Below are 20,807 nucleotides of genomic sequence, written 5' to 3' on the forward strand. Positions count from 1 at the left end.
GTCATGAAAATGGTGGACTTCTAGGCAGAATTTCAGCATCCTGAAACGGGTAGCAGAAGTGTGGTATTGAGCTCTGGACCAACAGGTCCTGGCAGATTACAAACTTAATCCTTCTGGCATTTCTCGTCTTTATTGCACTGTTTGATATATCTGTTGACAGTGAGAGGCTCAACCATGTCTTAGGCATTTCTTTGTATCTTGGGCATTTTGCAGCAGGGGAAGTTACAGTTGCTGGGGCTGTTGCTGGAGCTGCCTGCCTGCACTCACTGAACAGGCCACTGCAAAAGTGCCGCAGTAACACGGTCTTCCACTTCTGTGCAGGGATTCTCTAGGTGAATGCCAAAAGGCACTTCATCACTGGCCCTCAAGAAAACCCTCTGTCTTAACGGTGGCAGACAAAAGTAAACTTACAACTATGTAAGCAACCTTCTGAAATCCCTCTAACTAGGGATCGCTTGAAAGATCTCCAAAGCAAAGATGTACTGGCTGCTTTTAGAAGCTTGCGTTTATTTTGGGGAAAACAGCATGTTTGACTCTCCCAACGATGAGGGTTTCTTAAGCACAATGTTAAGTGGCTCTGTTCTCTTCTCTTTCCAGAAATTCTTCTGTTTGAATGATAATAGAGCAGAAATTGGAAAAATATAGTAAGAACTTTAAATAACTTTATTTTTAAAAATGTATTTATTTACATGCCCAATCTGTACAATATGCAATTAAAAATCCATATATGGTTTAAAAAAAAATCATATACAATATGGCTTTACACACCAACAGACTAGCTCTCAGAGTAGCCTGTCTGGCATTGCAAGGGCACAATGATGCATTCTTTCATAGACCAGTACATAAGGCTACTTGTCCAGGATATAAAAGAAAAGAAAAAATACTGCAGTACCATGCCTTAGGAGGACTAAAGTAGTGAGGTTCAAGGCATGAAAGTTTTTGAGTGGTGGTGAATGCACACCAGAACTCCTTAGGTTTGGTTTTCTTGGTTGGTTTTAAATGCATATGAATAAGTAGCCTCTTATGAGGCCCTACATACTTGCTTCACTTTCTGAATCCTTTTAAATCTAAACACCAGAACACTACTGTCCTGTGGTCAGAGGTAAATGCTTCGCAAAGGATCTTCCTTTATTTGAGGCAGCTGTACAAAATACTGAGACTGTCAAATACAGCGTATCAGTCACTTCCACAGTATAGCCACACAGAGGTTTTTAACTGCTGTTATTTCCATTTTAAACAGAAAACATCTCGGGGCTGTACCATCCTGTTACGCCACTTACCTATAGAAGCATTCTCTCCCTTGCTCTCTGAACAATTATAATGGCAAACTTAGGACTGATCAAATTCCCCAGACTGGAGAAAAAGAATAAGCTTTACATTGACATGTGTTGCTAGCTGCATGCCGTTCATTACACAATCACAGTCTGGACTTCCACCTCCCCCTCCTGGGAGGCGATCACAAACTCTCCTGCATGTTCCATTATTTCAATGTCCTCGGATGCCACCATCGTCACCGTTGCTTCTTCCGTCTCAATGCTACCCTCCGTGGTCAGCACTGCTCCTTCGCCGATGGCGGAAGCCAGCGTCATAGCGACCTGCTCCGTGAGGCTTTCAGGGGTCGCGATGGTGATGGTGTCCGCAGTGTCTGTGGTTACTTCAGAGTTCTCTGCCACGGTGACATTCTGTACAATGATCTGGTGACCAGAGTTTGCTTGATTAACTATTTGCTGCACAACCTTCATAATGTGGCTGTCGACCTACACGAAGAGAAATGAGGCCATGTTATTTCTCAGTGTATTGTATGCTGTTAGAAATACAGACAATTATCATCACCATAAACAGTGCCTGATGACCAGCAGGGCAGTACAACAAGCAGCATTTAATTACAATTTCCTCCAGCTGTTGACTGTAGTTCTCGTCACACCGAAAACAGCAGGCTCCTAGAACATGTCACACCTCATGCCGCTGAAGCTGTTTCGCCAGCAGGTTACTTCCTACAGAAAGTCAAACTACTGTTTGTAGAAAAACCTTAACAATGCATGCCCAGACGTTTAAACTGACTGAATGCAATTCAAAAGCCTAGCCAGCCTCTGACTTTGCAGCAACCATTATTCCTAGCGTTCAGGAATGCCTTAAGAGGATGATTTCCCCCAGGTTGAAGCGTTACTGTACAATTCGCCTTAGCCGGCAGCTATGCTCTCGCGTGTGAAGCCATGCGAGCCTCTAGCAACCACCACCGAGAGGATCTGGGGTTAACAGAGCTCGGTCAAACCCAGTATGTTTTTATACAGACAGGTCTACAAAACTACAGAGGTATGTAAATTAATTATCCAAAGTTGGGTTTATTTAGCATGACTTGTAGACACTAAAAACGATTCATTTAATCTAAGGCAAGTCCCTAAAATAATAGTTTATGTGGCTGCTTTACCTCATGTCTTGTTCCCTCTATTATTTCAGTAGCTTCGCTGGTCTCCATGTCTTCCGTAGCAGTCTTGAAAAACAAAATATGATGATTCCCTTTTTAGATTATTACAAAAAAATCTTTTATTACCAACATATAAGACACTGAGATCTTTCACAAAAGTCCTTTTGTTCCCCCATGAGGCAGTAGCTACTCTAAAGACAACTCCTCCTTGAAATTCCCTCCAAATCCCATTATCGAGAGCTACTTAAAAGTAATGTGAAGTGCTCACCAATAACTGAAAGAGGACATCCTCTCTCAGCAGGACTCAGCCAACTGGTAGATTTTTCTCCTATTGGAGAAAAGCTATGGCAGCACTAAAGGGGACTCAATAAATGAACTGTGCTATTCTGCACGGATGAGTACTGGCTCTTTGTCACGAAGGTGAAGAAAGCGAAATGCGTAATTCATTGCTTTTGGCAGCCGCAGCCAGTTAAAAACAACAGAGATTATTTCGGACAAAATAAGCTAAATACAAATGGGAGAAAAGAGTAGGTAAAAGTTGAGGGGAAGCTGAAGCAAGTTTGTGAGGATGTAAAATCTGGTATGGTCAGAAGTTGTCAGTCTCAGCCTTCTGATAAACTACTGTCAGTCTTCCCTGCATTCTCATTTTCCTGCTGACATTACATGCAGGACTTGAGAAGAGTGGTGGAGTAGAGTCCCGGTGCTCTCCTTCTGAACGAGATTAATCCTACTTATTCCTAGGGTCATGCAGGCAGGAGTAGCATCGGACAGATCCTATTTCACCTTCTCCCAAAAGCCTAGAGGAGGAACACGCACAACTGCAGTTTTTACTGACAAAATACTGTGCCAAGATCAGAATGAGAAGGCTGTTAGCCCCGCTTCTTACCTCAATGATGTATTCCTGAGTGTCTGCCACCACTGAAGAAAACTCCACCAAAACAGTGTGAGGATCTTCAGAAATGACTGTTGCAGCTAAGTTGTCGGCTGACTGACTTTCCTCAGACACCATCACTTCTTCCACCTCTTTCAAAGCAAGGAGGCAGCCACCTGAATGGTATTCCAAAAATGCCAAAAAAACATTATTTTTCATAACCATCTCAAATACAGGAGTACCTGGAAAATACTACGTGGCACAAACGAGACCCCTTTTACAGGATGCCGCTGATGAGTGACCAGCAGTCTGACACCAGGCTCTCATCCCACTAAGACAGGCCAAATAACAGCCTAGAAGAAGCCTACGTGACACCAGACAACGGGACTGAGCCTCGAGCAGAGCAACTGTCCAGTGGCATTTCAAAAAAAAATACACAACTAAATTCAGATGCGTAAAACCATACAGGATTTCAAAAGTCACATTTGAAGAACATATGGTAAGACTTTTGGTATATTTTAAGTCACATATCTTTTCTGCTTATGCATTACATTTCAGTATCTACCTAGGAAATTCTTAGTTTTCCTCCGGTAAACTTGTATTGTCCTTTACAATCTCAATACATCATCATCACTACCTGAAGAAGTTTGAAAATCCATGCTTAGGAGCTAAAGGAGCAGCAGGTCCAGTACAACTAATCCGATCAAATAAGATTATCTGTGAGAACTTAACTCTACTCAAGACATTTTCCCTGCAGAATGTCCACACTTTGTGTTTTTACAGGATTTCATAAAATCCCAAAATTAGTACAAATTTAATGCCAAAAAAACCCAAATGGCAAGTTTAACCATAACAACACGTGCCACATCTAAGTTTTACAGTCTTCTCACCTCTTCCCCAACACAGAAGTCAAGCTCTCTCTGGCATTACTTTGCAAAAACATTAATTTTCTCCCTCTTTGTGTATAGCCTTGGAACAGAACCACTTCACAATTTGGGGCAGACTCTTGTACGGTACAAGGTCTGTCCTCCCCACTTCAGGCAGCGGCGACATTACAGAGACCACTTAAGCCAGAGTTTGGAGCAGAGAGCCCACAGCACTCCTGCAGTTAGATTCTTAATGCAAATTCTGTTTTTATTTAGATGATCTAGATTTTATATTAGAACTGTTTTATAGCTGTTTTTTCAGCATAATTTTTGGTCAGAAAGATCCCAATAGAAAAATTCATTAATGTAGATGAAAAAAATATAATGCATCTCCTTCTGATGCAACTGAGATGCAGATAAACAAATGGCCTTGGATGAAGGTCATTAGATCCACTCTGAAAAATCATTATCATTCAGCCAAAAAGCAGCTGGTCCAAACCCAATCCTAGAACACCACACACACCCCCCACCCCAATGCAGACAAGCTTTGCCACCTCACCTTTGGTTTTTAAGTGCCTGTTGAGAGTGCCATGCTCTGCAAACCCTCGCCCGCACTTGTAACATTTAAAAGGCTTTTCCCCCGTGTGATGGCGGATGTGACGGACCAGCGAGCCCTTTTCCCGAAAACCCCGACTGCAGTACTGACAGACGTAAGGCTTATCCTCTAAATGCGTACGGAAATGAACTTGCTGGGCATTCTGTACAAAGAGAGAAGCAAGAGAAGGGCAGCTAAAGGGAAGGACAAACTTTAGCAAGCAGTATTTTAGCTTCCAGGGTACAAGTCAACATCTTTGTGGACTTCTCGTGTAAGACACGATAAATACTTGGTTTTATTATTATTACATAATTTTTTTCCACACACGAAGGAACAGTTTCTTCACAAATGTGAAGGTTTTATTAAGACTGTCCCTCTTTTCCCCACTAAAACAAAAACTCTTTCTGGAGCTTCTGCTCTTACAAGAGGCAGGTGAAGCTGGCATTTGTTCTTTCAGGAGCAAAGCCTCTTAACTTCTCCCAGACCCTGGCTCTGGAAAGGAAAATCTGAAGGCAAGCCTGTTGTGAGGGAGGCACACCTTTGTCTTGTACCGCTTGCCACACTTTGGACAGGAATACGGCCGCTCATCAGAATGCACTCTTCGATGCCCCTTCACGTGTGCAATGGTCTTGTAGAGCTTGCCACACTCTCCGCAGCGGAAACGCCGTTCATTCACGTGCACTTCTTGGTGCTTTTTTAGCAGATAGCCCTTCGTGAACTCTTTGCCACACTCCTCACACTTAAAAGGCTTGTAATCTAGAGAGAGAGAACATGTTGTTGACAGGACACCCAGCAGGAACAAGTATCTAGTACATGCTGTAACAAAATTCTTACCAAAAAATTAACCCGGGGAAGGAGGGAAATCATATTTTCAGCTGCGTGTATGGGCTTTGTCTCATTCATAAGTGAATTCTGCTCAAATGTGGCTCTTGTGGCCTTTGGCGCCTTTCAAGCAGCATTTCCAGCCTATCAACCTGTTCTGCCTCGCTAACCGTTTTATTGGCCTCGTCACAAAATTCTACTTTCAAGGATGCGGTGCAGGCCCTGAAACATGGAAACTACTTCTTTTTTTTTTTTTTTTTTTGAAGTATTTCTTTTACCCTCTATTCTAGAGCTCAACCAAAGTCAACCTTTTCATATTTGTGTGTTAAGCATCAATTGATTTTGCACGGCTAAAAGGACAGGAATTTGAAACAGACAAAGCTGTACTATGCTTAAGGTCATAGCAAGACATGGCACATTTTAGACAACAGCATAAGCAGCAGAACTTTACCTAAATGACCTTTGATGTGTGTTTCGAGGGAAGTAGCTTCACTGAAGGCTTCATTACAGTGAGGGCAAACGTAACTTTTGTACCCATTTGTTCTTTCTGCATCTGTCTGTCAGAAAGAAAGTGGTAAAACATAAATATTTTTATACTTGCGTATACAGTAAGCATTGCTAACCAAATTCCCAATTAAATACTCCAGCTTTGACAAGAAAGAGATCTACATTGTTAACAGGACAAAGACAGCGTGCGTGCGTACTAACACTACACTTAAAAGCATGCATGAAAAACGTAACTATAAAAATTGAGACACAGATCCAGGCACAGGGAGAGATGCACTGAGGATAACGTGCAGGGTGACAAGGCTAACAGCGCTGTCCACACCAACTGCAGGCAAGGAAGGTTAAAAAATTAATCTGTTTATGGAATACAAACATACAGACTCGGCTTGTTCTACTTCAACACACTGTTCCCCACATGGCTCCTCTTCTGCTTCCACCACTTCATTTTCTAGTTCTTCTGTAGCAGCTACAGCAGGCTCGTCTGGCTTCTGCATTTCCTCCATAGCGACTCTCTCTATCACAATACCCGAATTCCTCATGGCCTGCCTCAGCAGATTCTCACTGCTCACTTCCCCCTCACACGGCAGCTCCTCAGGATGCGACTGCTGAAGGAATAAACAGTCCGGTAATTGGTACAGCAAATACACAGTTAGCCCTTTTTTTACAGCAACATTGCTATGACAGTCATTCTTTCTAGGGTGTCTAATGCTGTGATACAGGGTTGAAAGTTCAACAAGGGAATGATCGTGGACTGGGGAGGAAGATGAGGTGAATCTGTACTCTGAAAACATATAGTCCAAGGGATGATAAGCCTTTGTTCCTACCGCAGAGCCTCGTAGCAGGGAATGGTCAACAAAAATACCCTCTCACCTTCTGTATTGTCCACCTTCTGTGGCGATGAACCCTACACATCCCCCTGTATGCTATAGGCGTGCTGCTAAGCTCAGCAGCAGCAGATGGCCAGACAAGGTCAGAGCAGAGTTTGCCTTTTATGTTCTCAGAAGAAAAAGAAGCTAATTAACCATTTACCTCCACCACACAGATTTATTCTCAGCACCTAAGCACATTTTTTTCATGAGGTGAAATACCTCAAAATACTTCTTTGCATAAAACACAGAGGATATTTAAGAGAAGTGACACTCACATCTTGGTCCAGGGATTTCGCATCTACAACAGGAAGTTCCTGCATTTGGACGTGGACTTCATGAAGAACGTTGCCTTTTGCGTCTGTCACGAGATGAATGACGGGTGAGGTCTCGATGGATTCACTCGCTATCGATGAAACGGGGTCTGTGTTTGAACTACAGGATCCTTCAAGAAAAGCAGCACAGTGAATCACTTGGCATACTGCCACCCCTCATCAAATTGCTGTGCCCTACACAAAATCTGTCTTAGAATATGAGGTGCCTCTTAAAGCCATCTTTGCACCAGATTCTCAAACATTCTCCACAGCCAACGCCTGGCTACATGTCGTTCAGGTTAAAAGTTTAGCTCTATGAATTACTTTTTCCTGTATAAAAGATAGAAACTGAATACCACACAAATATTTTTTTTTTTCCATAACTGAAAAAGAATTTTTACTTCAAGTGCTGGGAGCATGCTCAGTTTTATCAGACACAAGGCAGGTATTGGCAGCATCACTGACCTGTTGGCAAATCATCTTTATTGACTACTATTTCTTTGTTCATGTTGAAGCGAATTTTTTCGGTGCAAGGTGTCAGAGATTTCAGGTGCCGAGTCAAAGCTCCCGATTCCCGAAAGCTTTTCCCACATTTCTTGCATTTGTAAGGTCTTTCATCTGGAAATGACGAGAGTTGACACAACAGTATTAAACTAACCACGGCCAGTATTAGCTCTATGCGACAGACTGCTAGAACCCTTTCAGCTTTCTACAGCGAGCAGACTGTGCTTATATCCCAGGACCTCGCATTGCCTCCCAGCACCCCAAACATTAGGGAGCTCCATGGTCTCAGCTCAGCAGAAGATGGAAAGCAGCAATACATTCCACTGGAAGGTAAGCTGGATAATCGCACACAGCGCACTCCAGCAACGAGGAGCTCTTATTTTGGAGAACTGTCTTACCAGTGTGACGCCGATGGTGTCGAATCAGAGACCCTTTTGTCCTAAAGGAAGTTCCACAGAGTTTACATTCATAGTCCTTTCTGCTGCTGTGAGTGATCATGTGAGCTTTGAGGATGCTGGCCTACGGAAAGCATTTCATTTTAAAAGATGTTCCAAATGGTTAAGGACTGTACATTTCAACTGTAAAGAACAACAATGCTCCTTCTGAAAGCAGAACTTTCCTTTTGAAAGTAGAGCATGCAGTAGAGAAGCACATTGTTATCGAGTCTTGAAATGTCTTAGTTAACAGCCAGCCTAAATAACTCACTAACCCCAAAACAGTAGAAGCGATACTTACTGTTTTAAATGTCTTCTGGCATAACTCGCATACATATCGCCCTTCTTTGTTAACCAGCAGCTTAACCTTTATCAGTTCTGTGGAAATATCCTGCTCCTGATCGTCAGGGTTGCCTTGCTCTTCAGTGACTTCCCCATCAACGTGACCATTTGGGTTTTCAAAAACGTGGTCTCCCGCAACAATGACTTCTTTGATGTGCCCACTACCTGGGAAAAGGATAGGAGGACAGTTATGTTCTTTACAGAAGAGAGCTTCACGCCACTAGATCAATTTACTGTTTCAGCATTTCATGCAGTAGGAAGGAAGAGACAGGTACTTTAAACCTGGAACACGGGCCTTTGCAAACTTCATGTTATCACAGCATAAATATTAAAATGGACACTTCTGGAACAGAGTTTTAAATCTAATTTGTATTAATGCGGAGAGAATTGCAAAGCTGGCCTAGGGATGCCTCTCTCAGACGTCTGAGGTAATGCTTCGTCCCAAGTCCCAGAGCTCAGTAACACTGGGGTGTCACATACCCAACTACGACACAAGTCAAGCAAAAAAGGACATTGGACAAGTAAACAAGTTCCTAACCCAGCAGCGGTATAAAGGCAAGCGTCTCGAAGCTCACCTACTATAGCTGATGCGTTGCCGATTTCCTCTGCTATTGAAGATGCTTCAACAACTATATGAGCAACAGTTATTGACTCCTCGACAGAAGGAACGACCTGCTGTAACAGATAACATTTTAGCAGAAAGGTTTTATTACCTTTCAAAACACTGTATTCTGTTCTCTCCCCTCCAACCCAACAGACCGTTGCATCCTAATTATTTTCAGCCACGGCTTGAGGAGAAGCCTGCTGTCACCTTTTGTGCTTCTTGGTTGAGGAGCCCTGCTGATGCGGCAGCAAGAGCTTCTGGAGCTCGCTGGCAGACCTTTTGTAATTTGTGTTGCACAAATTCTTCCAAGGAGGTGAACTCCGACTGGCAGCGACCACACTTATGCACGTCATCTTCATCTACGATTTAAAAATCCAGTCATCGGTTTAGGAAAATACAGCACCTATTAACGAGCAGCGTTTACACCGAAAACTTTTGTCCTGCTTGGCCCGGTGAGCTCCTACGCCAGGAGAGAAGGCACCCGGGGGCGGGGGTTGCCGAAGGGTATTTTCGCTCCTGCAACGAGGCGGTTTCTGGAGCGGAGCGGGGCGATCCCCCCCCCCGGCCGGGCCCCGGGGGTCCGCTCCCGCAGCCCGGAGGAGGGACGGGGGGCAGCGGGGCACGGAGACCCCGGCGCCAGCCGCCTCCCCGACCCCCGCTGACAGAACCGGCACAGCCAGAACCCTCCTCACCCCGCGCCGAGCGCCGCAGGGGCCGGTTCCGCTGGGCCGGGCCCCCTCAGAGGCCCCGACGCCCCCCAGGCCCCGCTTTCCCCTCGGCTCCGGCCGGGGCCCTGTCGCGGCGGCACCGCCCGCCCCGCGCCTGGTACCTTCCTCGCTGAAGGGCGCCGGGAGGCTGAGGAAGGCGGCGGGGCCGGTGGGCGGCGCGGCGGGGCCGGAGCCCGCGGCCGCCGCCCCCTCGCGCTCCTCGGCCGCGGCTGCCGTAAGCCCCGCCGGCCCCGCGCTCGTTGCCATCGCGGCCTCCATGTCGCAACGAGCCGCACCGCCAAGATGGCGGCTTTACGGCCGTGTCGTCATAACAACGGGCCGCGTGCCGCAGGACGGGCCGCCGTGGGGGCTCGGCGAGGAACGCGGCCGCCGCGCGGGGGTTCCGGGGCCGCGCGCGGCCCGGGCGCCGTTGGGCGGTGTTGGTGCCCGGTCCCCGCGTCCCCCGGTGACCTCTGACCCCCGTGCCCAGACGGACCGGAGCCCAGCGAGTTACCTAACGAGCCCCCGGGGCGGCTGGATGGCCCAATGGGTCGCGGAGCGCCTGGGGTGACCGCGCGCTCCTGGCCAATGGCAGAGCGCGGGGGGCGGGCCGGTGAGGTGGGCGACCAATGAGAGCGGGAGCCAGCCGGCCGCCGTCGGTGGCGCCGTGCGGAAGGGCGGGAGAGGGCGCCGGGCGCCGGCTCCCGGCGGGGTGGGCGGGGCCGCCGCCGCCCAATGGGGGCGCGGGTCTCGCGCGGCTCGGCCAATAGGGGTGGCCGGGGGGCGGGCGCGCGGCTGAGGCGCGGCGGGGCGGCGATGGCGGACATGGCGGGCGGCGGGCCGCGGCGGTGCCGGCGGCTGGAGGCTGAGGCGGCCCGCGCCGTGCTGGGCGCCGCCGACACGCTGCTCTTCGACTGCGACGGCGTGCTGTGGCGGGGCGAGGCGGAGGTGGGCGGCGCGGCGGCGGCGCTGGGCCGGCTGGCGGCGGCGGGCAAGCGCCTCTGCTACGTGACCAACAACAGCAGCCGGACGCGCGCGGCCTACACCGAGAAGCTGCGGCGGCTGGGCTTCCCGCCCGCCGAGCCCCGCCACGTCTTCGGCTCGGCCTACTGCGCCGCCCGCTACCTCCGCCAGGCCCTGCCGCCCGGCGCCGCCGCCTACGTGCTGGGCAGCCCCGCGCTCGCCGCCGAGCTGGAGGCCGTCGGCGTCCCGCACCTGGGGCCCGGCCCCGCCGCCCTGCCCGGCCCCGCGCCCGCCGACTGGGCCCAGGCGCCGCTCGACCCCGCCGTGCGCGCCGTCCTGGTCGGTTTCGACGAGCACTTCAGCTACGCCAAGCTGTGCCAGGCCCTGCGCTACCTCCTGCGCGGCGGCCCCGGCTGCCTCCTCGTCGGCACCAACCGCGACCACCGCCTCCCGCTCGAGGGCGGCACCGCCATCCCCGGTGCGCGGGGCGGGGGGGGACCGGGGGGCGGCCGGGCGCGTCGCCTGCTGCCCGGTGGGTGCGGGGAGGTGGCCCCGGCCCGTTCAGAGCCGCCTGTGGCGAGTCCCCGGGCTCTGGGGGCTCCCCGGGCTCGGCCCTGCATCTCTTTGCACCTCGATGTGACAGCCTGAGCGTCCCAGAGCCTGGGCTTCCCCCCTCCTCACTGCACCCTCCTGAAAGAGGGAGAATCCTTGTTGATCCTTTACTCGGGGAATAGCGGTTCCTTTTTGATCTCCGTATGGGACGGTATTCCAGGTTCCTGGCAGGTTTTGTGCACCGCCTCTCTTGGGACTGACCGGTTCCCATACCTGTCCTGTCTGTAAAGCTGAGGCATGTTTCCAAAGCGCCGCGCGGTTTCATACTAGCTCGTGTGAATGCCGAGAGTCTTCTGCGGCCACTAATCAATGCTCAATGTTTTCTATTCCTTTCCTAGGAACTGGCTGCCTGGTCAAAGCGGTGGAGACGGCAGCCCAACGCGAGGCATTCATCGTAGGAAAGCCCAACCGGTACATGTTCGATTGCGTGGCGAGCGAGTTCGACATCGATCCCGCTCGTACCATCATGGTGGGAGACCGGCTGGACACCGACATCCTCATGGGCAATAGCTGCGGCCTCACCACCCTGCTGACGCTTACCGGGGTCACCACGCTGGACGAAGTGAAGGGCCACCAGGAGAGCGACTGTCCTGCCCGGCAGAGCCTGGTTCCCGATTACTACGTCGATAGCATAGCCGACCTGCTCCCAGCGCTGGGGGATTAGTATAGCAAAATACTTGCAGCCTCTGCAGCGGTACCCCGAGGAGGGCCCCTGTTAATCACCTTGTGACAGTAATGTACTCACTAGGATACCACCCACGGTTAGCAACCCTTAGCTTTTTAACCCTTCTGTTCTCTTGATACGATGTTGTTTACATCTTGATTTTTAAATGCACTTTGAAACAAAGAGGACATGACGGTGTCACCCACGACATCTTGTGGGCTTGGGGCTTTTTTTTAAATTATAAGCAACACATCTATCTGAATGTTTGTGATACTCGATGTCACATTGTCCTCTAGACTGAGTTGAGGGAGTAGAGCTGGTTGATCTGAGGAAAAGAACCCAACATCTCGCAGTGTGTCCTCGCCTGGACTGGCTGTGGCTCAGTCTGGCTTATTCAGGGAAATGACTCTTGGAGTGTGTAGTAACTTAGCGGCTGTGTTTGGAAACGCTTGCAGTGGCCGGCAGAATTAGCGTTTGGCCTCAGATTGATTTTTTTTTTTTTTAATTAATTTTTTTTCCCGGACAGGGTCTTGTTTAGCAGTACAGCCCGCTGCTAGCGCGACGTCAGGTCAAAGAAACTGAAATCCGTCAGTCTCATTTATTTGACCGTTGCAGATTGCACTTGTGATGCAGATTAAGATGGTTCCACTCACAGAACACAAACGGTGTCTTCTGTATGCTGTATTTGTCCAAGCGTTGGATGTATGTGTAAAGTACATGTACATACAAGAAATACCCTGATCCTAAATATATATCAGAATATATATAAGATATAAATTTAAGTATAGTATATGATAATATATCTTGTTTCCCAGAAGGGAGGATAAGAGGAATGTACTTTACTGGTCACAGTAGGTTTAATTCTCCTAAGCGTTTGCATTTGGTAATGCAGAAAGTCTGTAACCACGTAGGACTGTCCTTCACTACTGCTGCTTCCCAGAAATAACCAGATAAGTACCGAGTCAGTTCTTGTACTTCCCTCAGCATCAAAATAGCTGCTTGCCTTGGCTTTAGCTGCAGAATCTGAATTAACGCTCAGTCCACAGGGGATGGAGGCAGTACGCAGTACAGCTTTCCACCGAAACGCGCCTGTGAGGGTACTGGCTGTGTGCGACGATGGCATGTGCTTCCTCTAAATACCTGAGGTTAATCTCTTCCACGTGTGCCTGGCGTGGGGGCCCGGCACCGGTTGCTTGTCCAAAGAGGAGGGCTTGCTTGCTCAGGTGATGGTTTCATTTTGATCTTTAGGTGGGTTTGGGTGATACATGGCTCAGGCTACGGGGTAGATTTTAATGCTGGCTGATTCGATGGCCGCAGTTGAAAGCTTTTGCATTACAGAATTAAGTGAAAAATGATATATGCAACTAACATGCTTTTATTCCATAGATTCCACTCTTGGCAGTTAAATTTAAACACTGGCCTTCCTTTGTCTCCCACTGTTCAGCTGAATAGCTCTAGCAGTGTGTCGACACCATTTCCTTCCACTCAAAATGAGTAGACTTGCCACCTTGTTTGTATAGCAATAACCGTGCTGTTCGTGTTGTCTTTCGGTGTTACCAGAATATTAGCTGGATCTTGTAAAAGGGTGTTCATTTGTAACTCGGAGCTGTGTAAAGAAACACGGATAATCTCTTCCCTGTTCCTGTCTCCAGCTAGAAGGCTGTGACCGTATAAAGTCACAGAGAAATACTTACAGGTAGAACTTTATCTGGGTAGCGTGGAAATGGACATTTTGGATTTACTGCAGGTAGGGTCTGGCTTAATGCTCTGTTCTTTGATTCAGTTCCTGTATCTGGTGCTTATAATTTCAGAATATGTCAAGTAAAGCAGTAAACGCCAGGAGAGGCGTTCAGCCTCGTTCAAGCAGCGCGCTGTCCCTGCCGAGTACTGTTCACTGTACAAGGGAACCATTACCTCGATTCACATATGCTGAAATGTTCTGGTGAAGGTGTCAATTGTGCTTCAAAACTCTGTATCAACTTCCAAATGGTTTTTAAGCCTCTACTTGAATTCACATTAAACTTAGAAACCTGCTTTCTTTGGCGTTGTCTTATTTTGTAGTCTCTTTGTGAGCGTTGGTGCAGCTGTACTGTGTGGAAGTTCTGGGAGTTAGGGATTCAGTTTGTGTTTATCGTTTTTACCCCTTACATGCAGTATTAGGGAAAGAAACCCAAACCCTGGAGAATATTTCTTCGGTTCAGGCATACAGAGCTGTGCAAGGCTCTTAGCGTGGGCTGGGATTTGCTGCTTTGATAAGAGTACAGCGCAGAGCAGAATGCTTTCCACTTCGCAATAATCCTTTCATAAACAATGTTTTATAGAGGGTTTTGCTTCGTTCCTGTGCCTTAGATTAGGCAGGGCATAAATTCCTTAAGGAAAGTGTCTGCTGTGTGGCTGTTAAAATCTCTGTGGGGAGAACACCCCGTCGCGTGTTGCAGCTTGTTTTTCATACTTCTTGTGCCAAGCTCCCCTGCAGCAGAAGCCAGCTAGCAGGCTACGCTGCGGGGAGCACTGCTGGATCTCTGTAACACTGCGGTTGGCGGAAGCAGAACTGGTGGTTTGACTGTTCCAACACTGTTCCCCTTCTCATCAGGGCTGCGGCACTGGACCCTGCAGTCTGGCATTTTCAGTTTTGCTGGTTCAAAGGAGTGACTGTGATGGTTGGTTGACTCTCGCTGGCCACAGAGTTCAGGTGTGAATTTGTCCACTTTGAGTTCACGTCCCGCAGAAGCAGCGTGCTAGGACGAGATGGTGATCTACTGAAATAGCTCGTTTTTGACGCACAGAAGGGAAGAGGTGGAGTGGGGAGGGGGGTTGCTAGTGCTTTGATGAGAAACTCCCAGACAAGCCGCCCTCTTGGATGAGTTTGATCGGTCCTGGGCCACGTTTGATAGGAAAGTGTCTAAAAGCTGTATTTTCCCTTGATAGATACCCCATGAAGGAATCCTGTTGAGCTTTTCCTTGCCTCCATTCGGTTGATTATGTCTGGCTGGCAGGTCTCAGAAAGACAAAGCTCCCTCAGGGGCTCCTGGACTGCTCAGGAAAACCACGGTCTGGTGACCTGGGAGCGCTGTTCCCCGCGGGGTGTTTCCAATCACAGGGCACGGGTGTTAGCACGAGTGCAGCTCAGGTTGTGGCAATGACTTTGTAGCAGAGATTCTTTTCCCCGGGGTCTGGATGAAGCGAGGTCCGTAGGTGGAACACAAGCGCGTCTGTGCAGCCAAGGCTTGCAGGGTAGCAGTCTGCAGGATAAACAATTGGCTTCAGCCCACGGAGCTCTGGCAGCACAAAGTTCATGTTGAAATGTAGAAATAACTGATGACAAGGGCAGGCTGCCACTTTTCTCTATTCACTGTATCTCTTCAGGAGACTTACCCAGTCCCGCTGATAGCGCCTGCCAGCAGGGAGGGCCGACATAAAGCCCCTGATTGTCATCCACCTGCCCCGCTCCAGCCGCCTCGCAAGGTGAGCAGGAAGAGCAGTTCTGTGCGCTGACAGCATCGCTCGGCAGCCCTGGGTTCCCCCCCTTCCCTTCTCCTCTGCCCAGGTGGCAGCTCTAAGGTTTCACCCTCCCCGTAGGTCTGAGCTGAGGAGCTCCTGGCTGGGAAGCCCTTTGGCCGAAGGGACACCTATTTACATTTCACGGATGCGTGCTTAGGTTTCCCAGGCGTGCCCGGGGTTGGGGATCATGCACAGCCTGTGTGTCATCAGACGGCAGAGCTGCAGGAGCCAGGTCCTCGTCTGAAGTGGAGGATGGAGAGTAGGAACGGCACCGGCACTGATGTTACTGCAGTGAGTATCCCCGGTCCCCCAGCTACCGCCAACAGAGTCCCTGCTCTGTGCTTGGTTCCCCTTTTGAAGGGGCTGAGCTCCTGCTGCTCCCGCGGACCCTGGTGAGATCTTGTTCATCCCCAACCTCAGCACCCCGCAGTTCAGCTCCCTGTAAGGCAGCTGACTCTGGCAGCTGGATTTTCTTGTAAGTGCCTGGACTTCCATGGCATAAACCGATCGTGTAACAAGGCAGGGCAGGGCTGTCAGGTTGGGGATGGTAAAGAACCCAGGCTTGCACGCTGCAGAGCCGCCCGGGACGCCTGTGCACGTGTGAACTGCGACCTGCCGAGGGACAGGAGTCGCAGGATTTCTTTATTTGCACCTTTCCCACCCGAGGGACTTTGGTGAGCTATTGAAAATCTACCCATTACTGTAGGGCTCTATTGCATTTGAACTGAGGAGCTTTCAGCTGCACACAGTTTTAACTTTGTTAGGACTCCCTGCTTTTCTGGTGGAATATATCTGGAAGTTACGTGTTACCACAAAAGATCAGTAACTTACCCGGGGACTTGGCCCATTCCTTGTGCAGCAGTAGCAAATCTCACCATGGGCACTTACTGAATTTCTCTATGTGCTTCGAAGGATTGAGAAACAGGTTATTTTTTTAAGGCTGGTTGAAACTCTGTTATTGAAAGCACATGCTTTCTGCTTTGTAAAAATGATTTTATGTGCCATTAAGTTAAATTTAATTGTTTCAATGTAAGAATTAAAGTGAATTTTAATCGAGCCACTAGAAATGCCACATGACTGCCAAGCTCTTTTGCTTCAAGTAAGAGCTTGGTCTGCATGAAGAACAACTTAACAAGAAAATAAAATACAACCAAATATACAGAGGGGCAGGGAAGCATGATCACACCACATGGGGCCTGTTTCAAATGCTGATGGTTCTCCTGGGGATTTCTGCTATAGACCAAAATAATTCAATTTGCTGCTAAAGCGCAGCAGCAGCCCCTGTTTGTGGGAAGCTTCCTGCTCCAGACCTTCCTCGGCGGGTTTGCAGTGCTTGCATGCTTCCCCGGCCGCAGGAGGAAAGTGGTCGGCTGTGGGAGTGCTGGTTACCGGGATGTCGATTCTGAAACTCCATCACTGGGGGATAAAAGCGACATTATTCCAGGGCTGCTGCCATGTTCTGGCAGTTCTGCACTCAAACCCCAGGAGTTTGCACAGTGATTTGTGTCATGAGCGGGAAGTGCATTTTATGGTGAAGAATAACCAGCAGAAGGGTTCACTTTAACTCCTGTTCTTTCCTTCTTTTGCCTTGGCTCCCAGGACAGGAGGGCCGCAGCAGCTCTCACGGCTCCGTCCAGGACGTTCTGGATCATCTTGTCTGTTGCCTTGTTTTTTGCAGTTGTTGGCATCAGCGTGGCGGGGTTTCTCACCTTCTCCCCCAGCTCTGCCCAGGTAAGGGATCCCGATCCAGGCAGGAGACCTCGTCCTGCCCGCAGCCCTGATCTCTGTTGGAAGCACTTGCTGGGAGGGAAGAACAGGCTGAGATCAGGGCTGGGTTTGGCCGGTTCCCACCTCTGGAAGATGCAGGCAACCTGCAGGCAGGAGGGCAGGAAGGCACCGGCAGCGCTGCAGGCAGCGCGCTGAGCAGCAGCTGTCTCACCCCTGCAGTGCGCCTGCCAGATACCATTGCTTAAAGTAACTTCAGTGCATCATTTGTAAATATAGCCGCAAGCTGGTATTTTGCTAAGCAGGCACATTCCGACACGTGGCTGTGGCCTTTGAGGCGAGGGGGGAGTGCGTCTGCTGCCAGTGAGCTGTGCTGCCTTGGGGGGCAGATCCCAACCTCCCCCCGTGTGCGGCTCTGGCAGCGGCTGTCGAGTCCCCTGGCCCTTTCCTCCAGCACCCTGCAGCCCGGCAAGGTGGGTGCCTTCGGCGTGAGGGGCACCGGCATCTCTTCCCCCAGCCCTGTGTGATGGAAAGCAGTCTGCTTCACAGACCTGCTCCCCTCCCTTGGGTCAGAGCTTGCTTCTCTCTGTTGCTAAATAATTCAGACAAGCCAGCGAAGGGGCTGGGTGGGGATGTTGGTAGGGAGATGCTGCGCACAGACACTGAACAGCTGATGGTTGGTGCTGCCCTCCCTCTCTTTGTGCCCAGGCTGACTCGCAGCTCGTCCGGCTAACGCTCCAGGGCCAGCAAGACCCGCTGAGGAATCAGACAGCCTTGGTGGACAGGTCCAGGAGCACCGTGACCTACTACGTAACCTCGCAGAGTAACCACAGCGCTGTGGTGCTGTATGACGGCAGGAACGTAAGTGTGTTGGGATAATTACCTGCCTTGCTAGCCTGGAAGCAAGCAGAGGAGCCCAGGCTGCTGGGAGAAGAGCTGCTGGGGTGGGAGCAGGAGGTGTAGACCAGGAAAAACATCAACCAGCTACTGTTTGGTGCCTTTCCCTGCACCTTTAGTTGGGAAAGATAATGCAGGGCAAAAGGAGGAATGTCTGTGTTTGGGATCTTAAAGACAGCTGCGGGTGCGTGCCGCTGCCTGCTGTAACAGGGCACAATCTGTCTCGCAGGGCTACGTGTGCTACAAGCCGGAGGAGCAGCACGCGTGCTACCTGAGGAGGATGGACGCCTGGGACCTCCAGACCCTACAGACCTCCCTCAATGCGTCCGAGCAGAGAGTGAGCAGCTGCTGCAGCCGTTCCCCAGGGCGGCTGAGTGGACGGGGGTGATGAATCGGGCTTTGCACGCGGTCCTGGCTTACTGAAGGCTGTTTGGATTTGTGTTCGCAGCGGTGACTCTTGCACACCAGCATCCCAAGGGTGGCTAAATGAGGGCACGGGCTCTCCCAGCTGGGGGTAGCAGTGGCAGCCCCCTGTTCTGTGTGATTCTGCTTGGGGAAGGGCTGGGTTGGTGTCTTCTGTAGGAGCAGAACTCTGCCTTGCAGTCCTGGGCTCAGTGTGCGAGCTCAGAGAGACAACTCTCAGTTTTACCGATATCCTATCTTGTGAGAAACAGCAGTGCTGCAGGCCGGGGAAGGGGGATATGTCCCACAGAGGTGAATAGCAGGGCTCTCGCAGGACCCGCTCCCACTGGATTCTGTTACCTGCTCAAAAATCCGGGGAACAAAAAACAAAGGGGGTTTGTTAGCAATTCACAGGGAAGAAAGTTGGAGTAAATCATGTATATAGACCCTCTGAACAAAATGTTAATGGATGCATGAGCGGGGGGCAGATTCTGTTTCAAGAAGACAGAAGGCCCCATTTTTTTGTGCCCCTGCCATCTGCTCTCCATTTCCTCGGGGGCTCCTTGTCCCTCGCTTGCTGCTCCTGCCCAGCCAGGAAGCGATGGGCAGCATTTAACCCGGAGGAGTGTAGGAACACAGCACCCATGAGAGCAGGCTACCAAAGGGGATGCAAGGAGAAGAAAGCATCCGCCAGGCTCTGAGGCTCCTTAATGGAAGTAGAATTGGTGGTGCCGGGGCTGCCAGCAGCCCAGTCGGCCGTCAAATGGGACCTGGCATTGAGGAGCCTCAGCTCAGCCTTGTCCTGTCTCAGCCACCACGGGGCTGAAGGGCGCTGATTTGCGTCACACCTGGCGCTGGGTGCTCTGCCACTGTGCATGGAGAGGGGAGAGGGCTGCCGTGGGTCACCGCAGCTCTGGTGCAGCCGAAGCCCGGGGGTGGCGGCGGTGCTGGGCGGGCAGGCGCGGGTCAGACTGATGCTCCTCTGCCAGCGGGCTGCGGTGGCTGTGACGCCTGGCACAACAGGGTGTTTTAGCTCCAGGCCTGTGGACAAAGCAGCCCGGCGCAGGGCCCGGGAGGAACCGCGTCCCTTGCTTCCCAAGCTGCAGGGCTAGCGAGGGGCCGCAGGCTGTCCCCGCTCCAGCCTCACCCCTGGGAGGCTGCTCCGGCCAGGGCGAGCATCCCGGCAGCCTGGTGGGATGGGGCAGCCATTGGGAGAAACCTGCCCTTACTGCCAGGGCAGAGAGTGCTCCTTGGGTGCCTTGAGAGCGAGAACAGGTCTGCAGGGCTGGAGGGCAGCGCTGGGAGGAGCAAAGTGCCTTGGGAAGAATTAACAGGCACGTTTCTTTCAGGCGGATCAGCTGCTAAATCAGAATAACCAGACCAAGTACTACCGGGAGTTCCTGGGCATTCTGGCGGGGGAACAGGCGGACCCCAAAAGCCTGGGGGGGGCTGTCCAGACCCTGTGTGAGCAGACGTCCATCTTCTGGGTCAGGAGAGGGGAGGGTAAGTTGTATGCGTCCCTTTGCAGAAGAGGGAAGCACGATTGTTTCTAGTACATCTAAGAGGGACAAGCTCTGCTGCGCAAAAGCTGATGCATGTCCAAGGCCCGGGACAGGGACAGATGACCTCTAGTTCAAAATCAAACCATTGTTCAGCTATCACCGAGCGCTGGCTTGTACCCACAACCTGCAGTGAACCGTGGTGCTGGCTGGGAAAGGCTCCGAGGCCCCTTCCCCAGTCAGCACAACCACAGCACAGAGCAGTCCCCGGCCACGCTGTTGGCTTAATACTTGCCACCTTCACCAAAAGCAGCCTGCTAAGCTCTCATTCTTTTGTGTCTTACTCCAGCTTTAATGGGAAAGATCATTCCCTGAGGCTTTCCACTTGTTTGGCTCCCCAGGGACTTGTATCTGCAGGACTACAAAGCATTTCTCTCACCTTGCTTCTGTCCTCGCTCATTTGGCAGGTCCGGGGAAGCAGCGGCTGATCTACCTTTGCATTGACATCTGTTTTCCAAGCAACATCTGTGTGTCTATCTGCTTCTATTACCTCCCTGAGTAAGCCCTGCAGCCACAGATGCCCTCTCACTGCTCTACATACTTGAACTGGATTCCTGAAAAGCCTCTGATTTCGACCAGGAAGGTAACATCTACAATATCCCCCAACAGCTTCCTGCTGATTTCATG

At 50.6% G+C, this 20,807-nt stretch overlaps 3 protein-coding genes across 3 annotated transcripts; 2 read left to right on the top strand and 1 right to left on the bottom strand.

Moving 5' to 3' along the window:
- Positions 1-706: 706 nt before the first annotated feature.
- On the bottom strand, positions 707-10,136 carry E4F1 (E4F transcription factor 1). Its single transcript, XM_059826651.1, has 14 exons — positions 9,980-10,136; positions 9,358-9,509; positions 9,122-9,218; positions 8,506-8,711; positions 8,169-8,289; positions 7,732-7,884; positions 7,231-7,397; positions 6,464-6,691; positions 6,031-6,136; positions 5,296-5,513; positions 4,722-4,920; positions 3,312-3,472; positions 2,429-2,491; positions 707-1,757 (listed from the first exon to the last, which is right to left on the bottom strand). Exons 1-14 carry the CDS (start codon positions 10,134-10,136, stop codon positions 1,410-1,412), a joined length of 2,376 nt encoding a protein of 791 aa, XP_059682634.1. The 3' UTR covers positions 707-1,409.
- Positions 10,137-10,682: 546 nt separating this feature from the next.
- PGP (phosphoglycolate phosphatase) lies at positions 10,683-14,129 on the top strand. Its single transcript, XM_059826657.1, has 2 exons — positions 10,683-11,298; positions 11,771-14,129. Exons 1-2 carry the CDS (start codon positions 10,683-10,685, stop codon positions 12,094-12,096), a joined length of 942 nt encoding a protein of 313 aa, XP_059682640.1. The 3' UTR covers positions 12,097-14,129.
- On the top strand, positions 13,820-20,682 carry BRICD5 (BRICHOS domain containing 5). Its single transcript, XM_059826573.1, has 6 exons — positions 13,820-13,843; positions 17,197-17,328; positions 18,031-18,183; positions 18,449-18,556; positions 19,971-20,124; positions 20,588-20,682. The coding sequence occupies exons 1-6, from the start codon at positions 13,820-13,822 to the stop codon at positions 20,680-20,682; spliced, it is 666 nt and encodes a 221-aa protein (XP_059682556.1).
- The last annotated feature ends 125 nt before the right edge of the window (positions 20,683-20,807 follow it).

Source organism: Gavia stellata, chromosome 18 (assembly GCF_030936135.1).
Source record: "Gavia stellata isolate bGavSte3 chromosome 18, bGavSte3.hap2, whole genome shotgun sequence".
In the NCBI taxonomy this organism is placed as follows: Eukaryota; Metazoa; Chordata; class Aves; order Gaviiformes; family Gaviidae; genus Gavia; species Gavia stellata.

Bases quoted from the DNA above. Each gene is read 5' to 3' on its own strand.
- E4F1 (XM_059826651.1), bottom strand. From the start codon at position 10,136: ATGGAGGCCGCGATGGCAACGAGCGCGGGGCCGGCGGGGCTTACGGCA. The intron at 9,219-9,357 runs GTGACAGCAGGC...CTGTTACAGCAG, and splicing joins TCAACCAAGAAGCACAAAAG to GTCGTTCCTTCTGTCGAGGA. The intron at 8,712-9,121 runs GTGAGCTTCGAG...TCCTTTTCCCAG, and splicing joins CAACGCATCAGCTATAGTAG to GTAGTGGGCACATCAAAGAA.
- PGP (XM_059826657.1), top strand. From the start codon at position 10,683: ATGGCGGGCGGCGGGCCGCGGCGGTGCCGGCGGCTGGAGGCTGAGGCG. The intron at 11,299-11,770 runs GTGCGCGGGGCG...TTCCTTTCCTAG, and splicing joins GGGCGGCACCGCCATCCCCG to GAACTGGCTGCCTGGTCAAA.
- BRICD5 (XM_059826573.1), top strand. From the start codon at position 13,820: ATGGACATTTTGGATTTACTGCAG. The intron at 18,184-18,448 runs GTAAGTGTGTTG...TCTGTCTCGCAG, and splicing joins TGCTGTATGACGGCAGGAAC to GGCTACGTGTGCTACAAGCC. The intron at 20,125-20,587 runs GTAAGTTGTATG...CTCATTTGGCAG, and splicing joins CTGGGTCAGGAGAGGGGAGG to GTCCGGGGAAGCAGCGGCTG.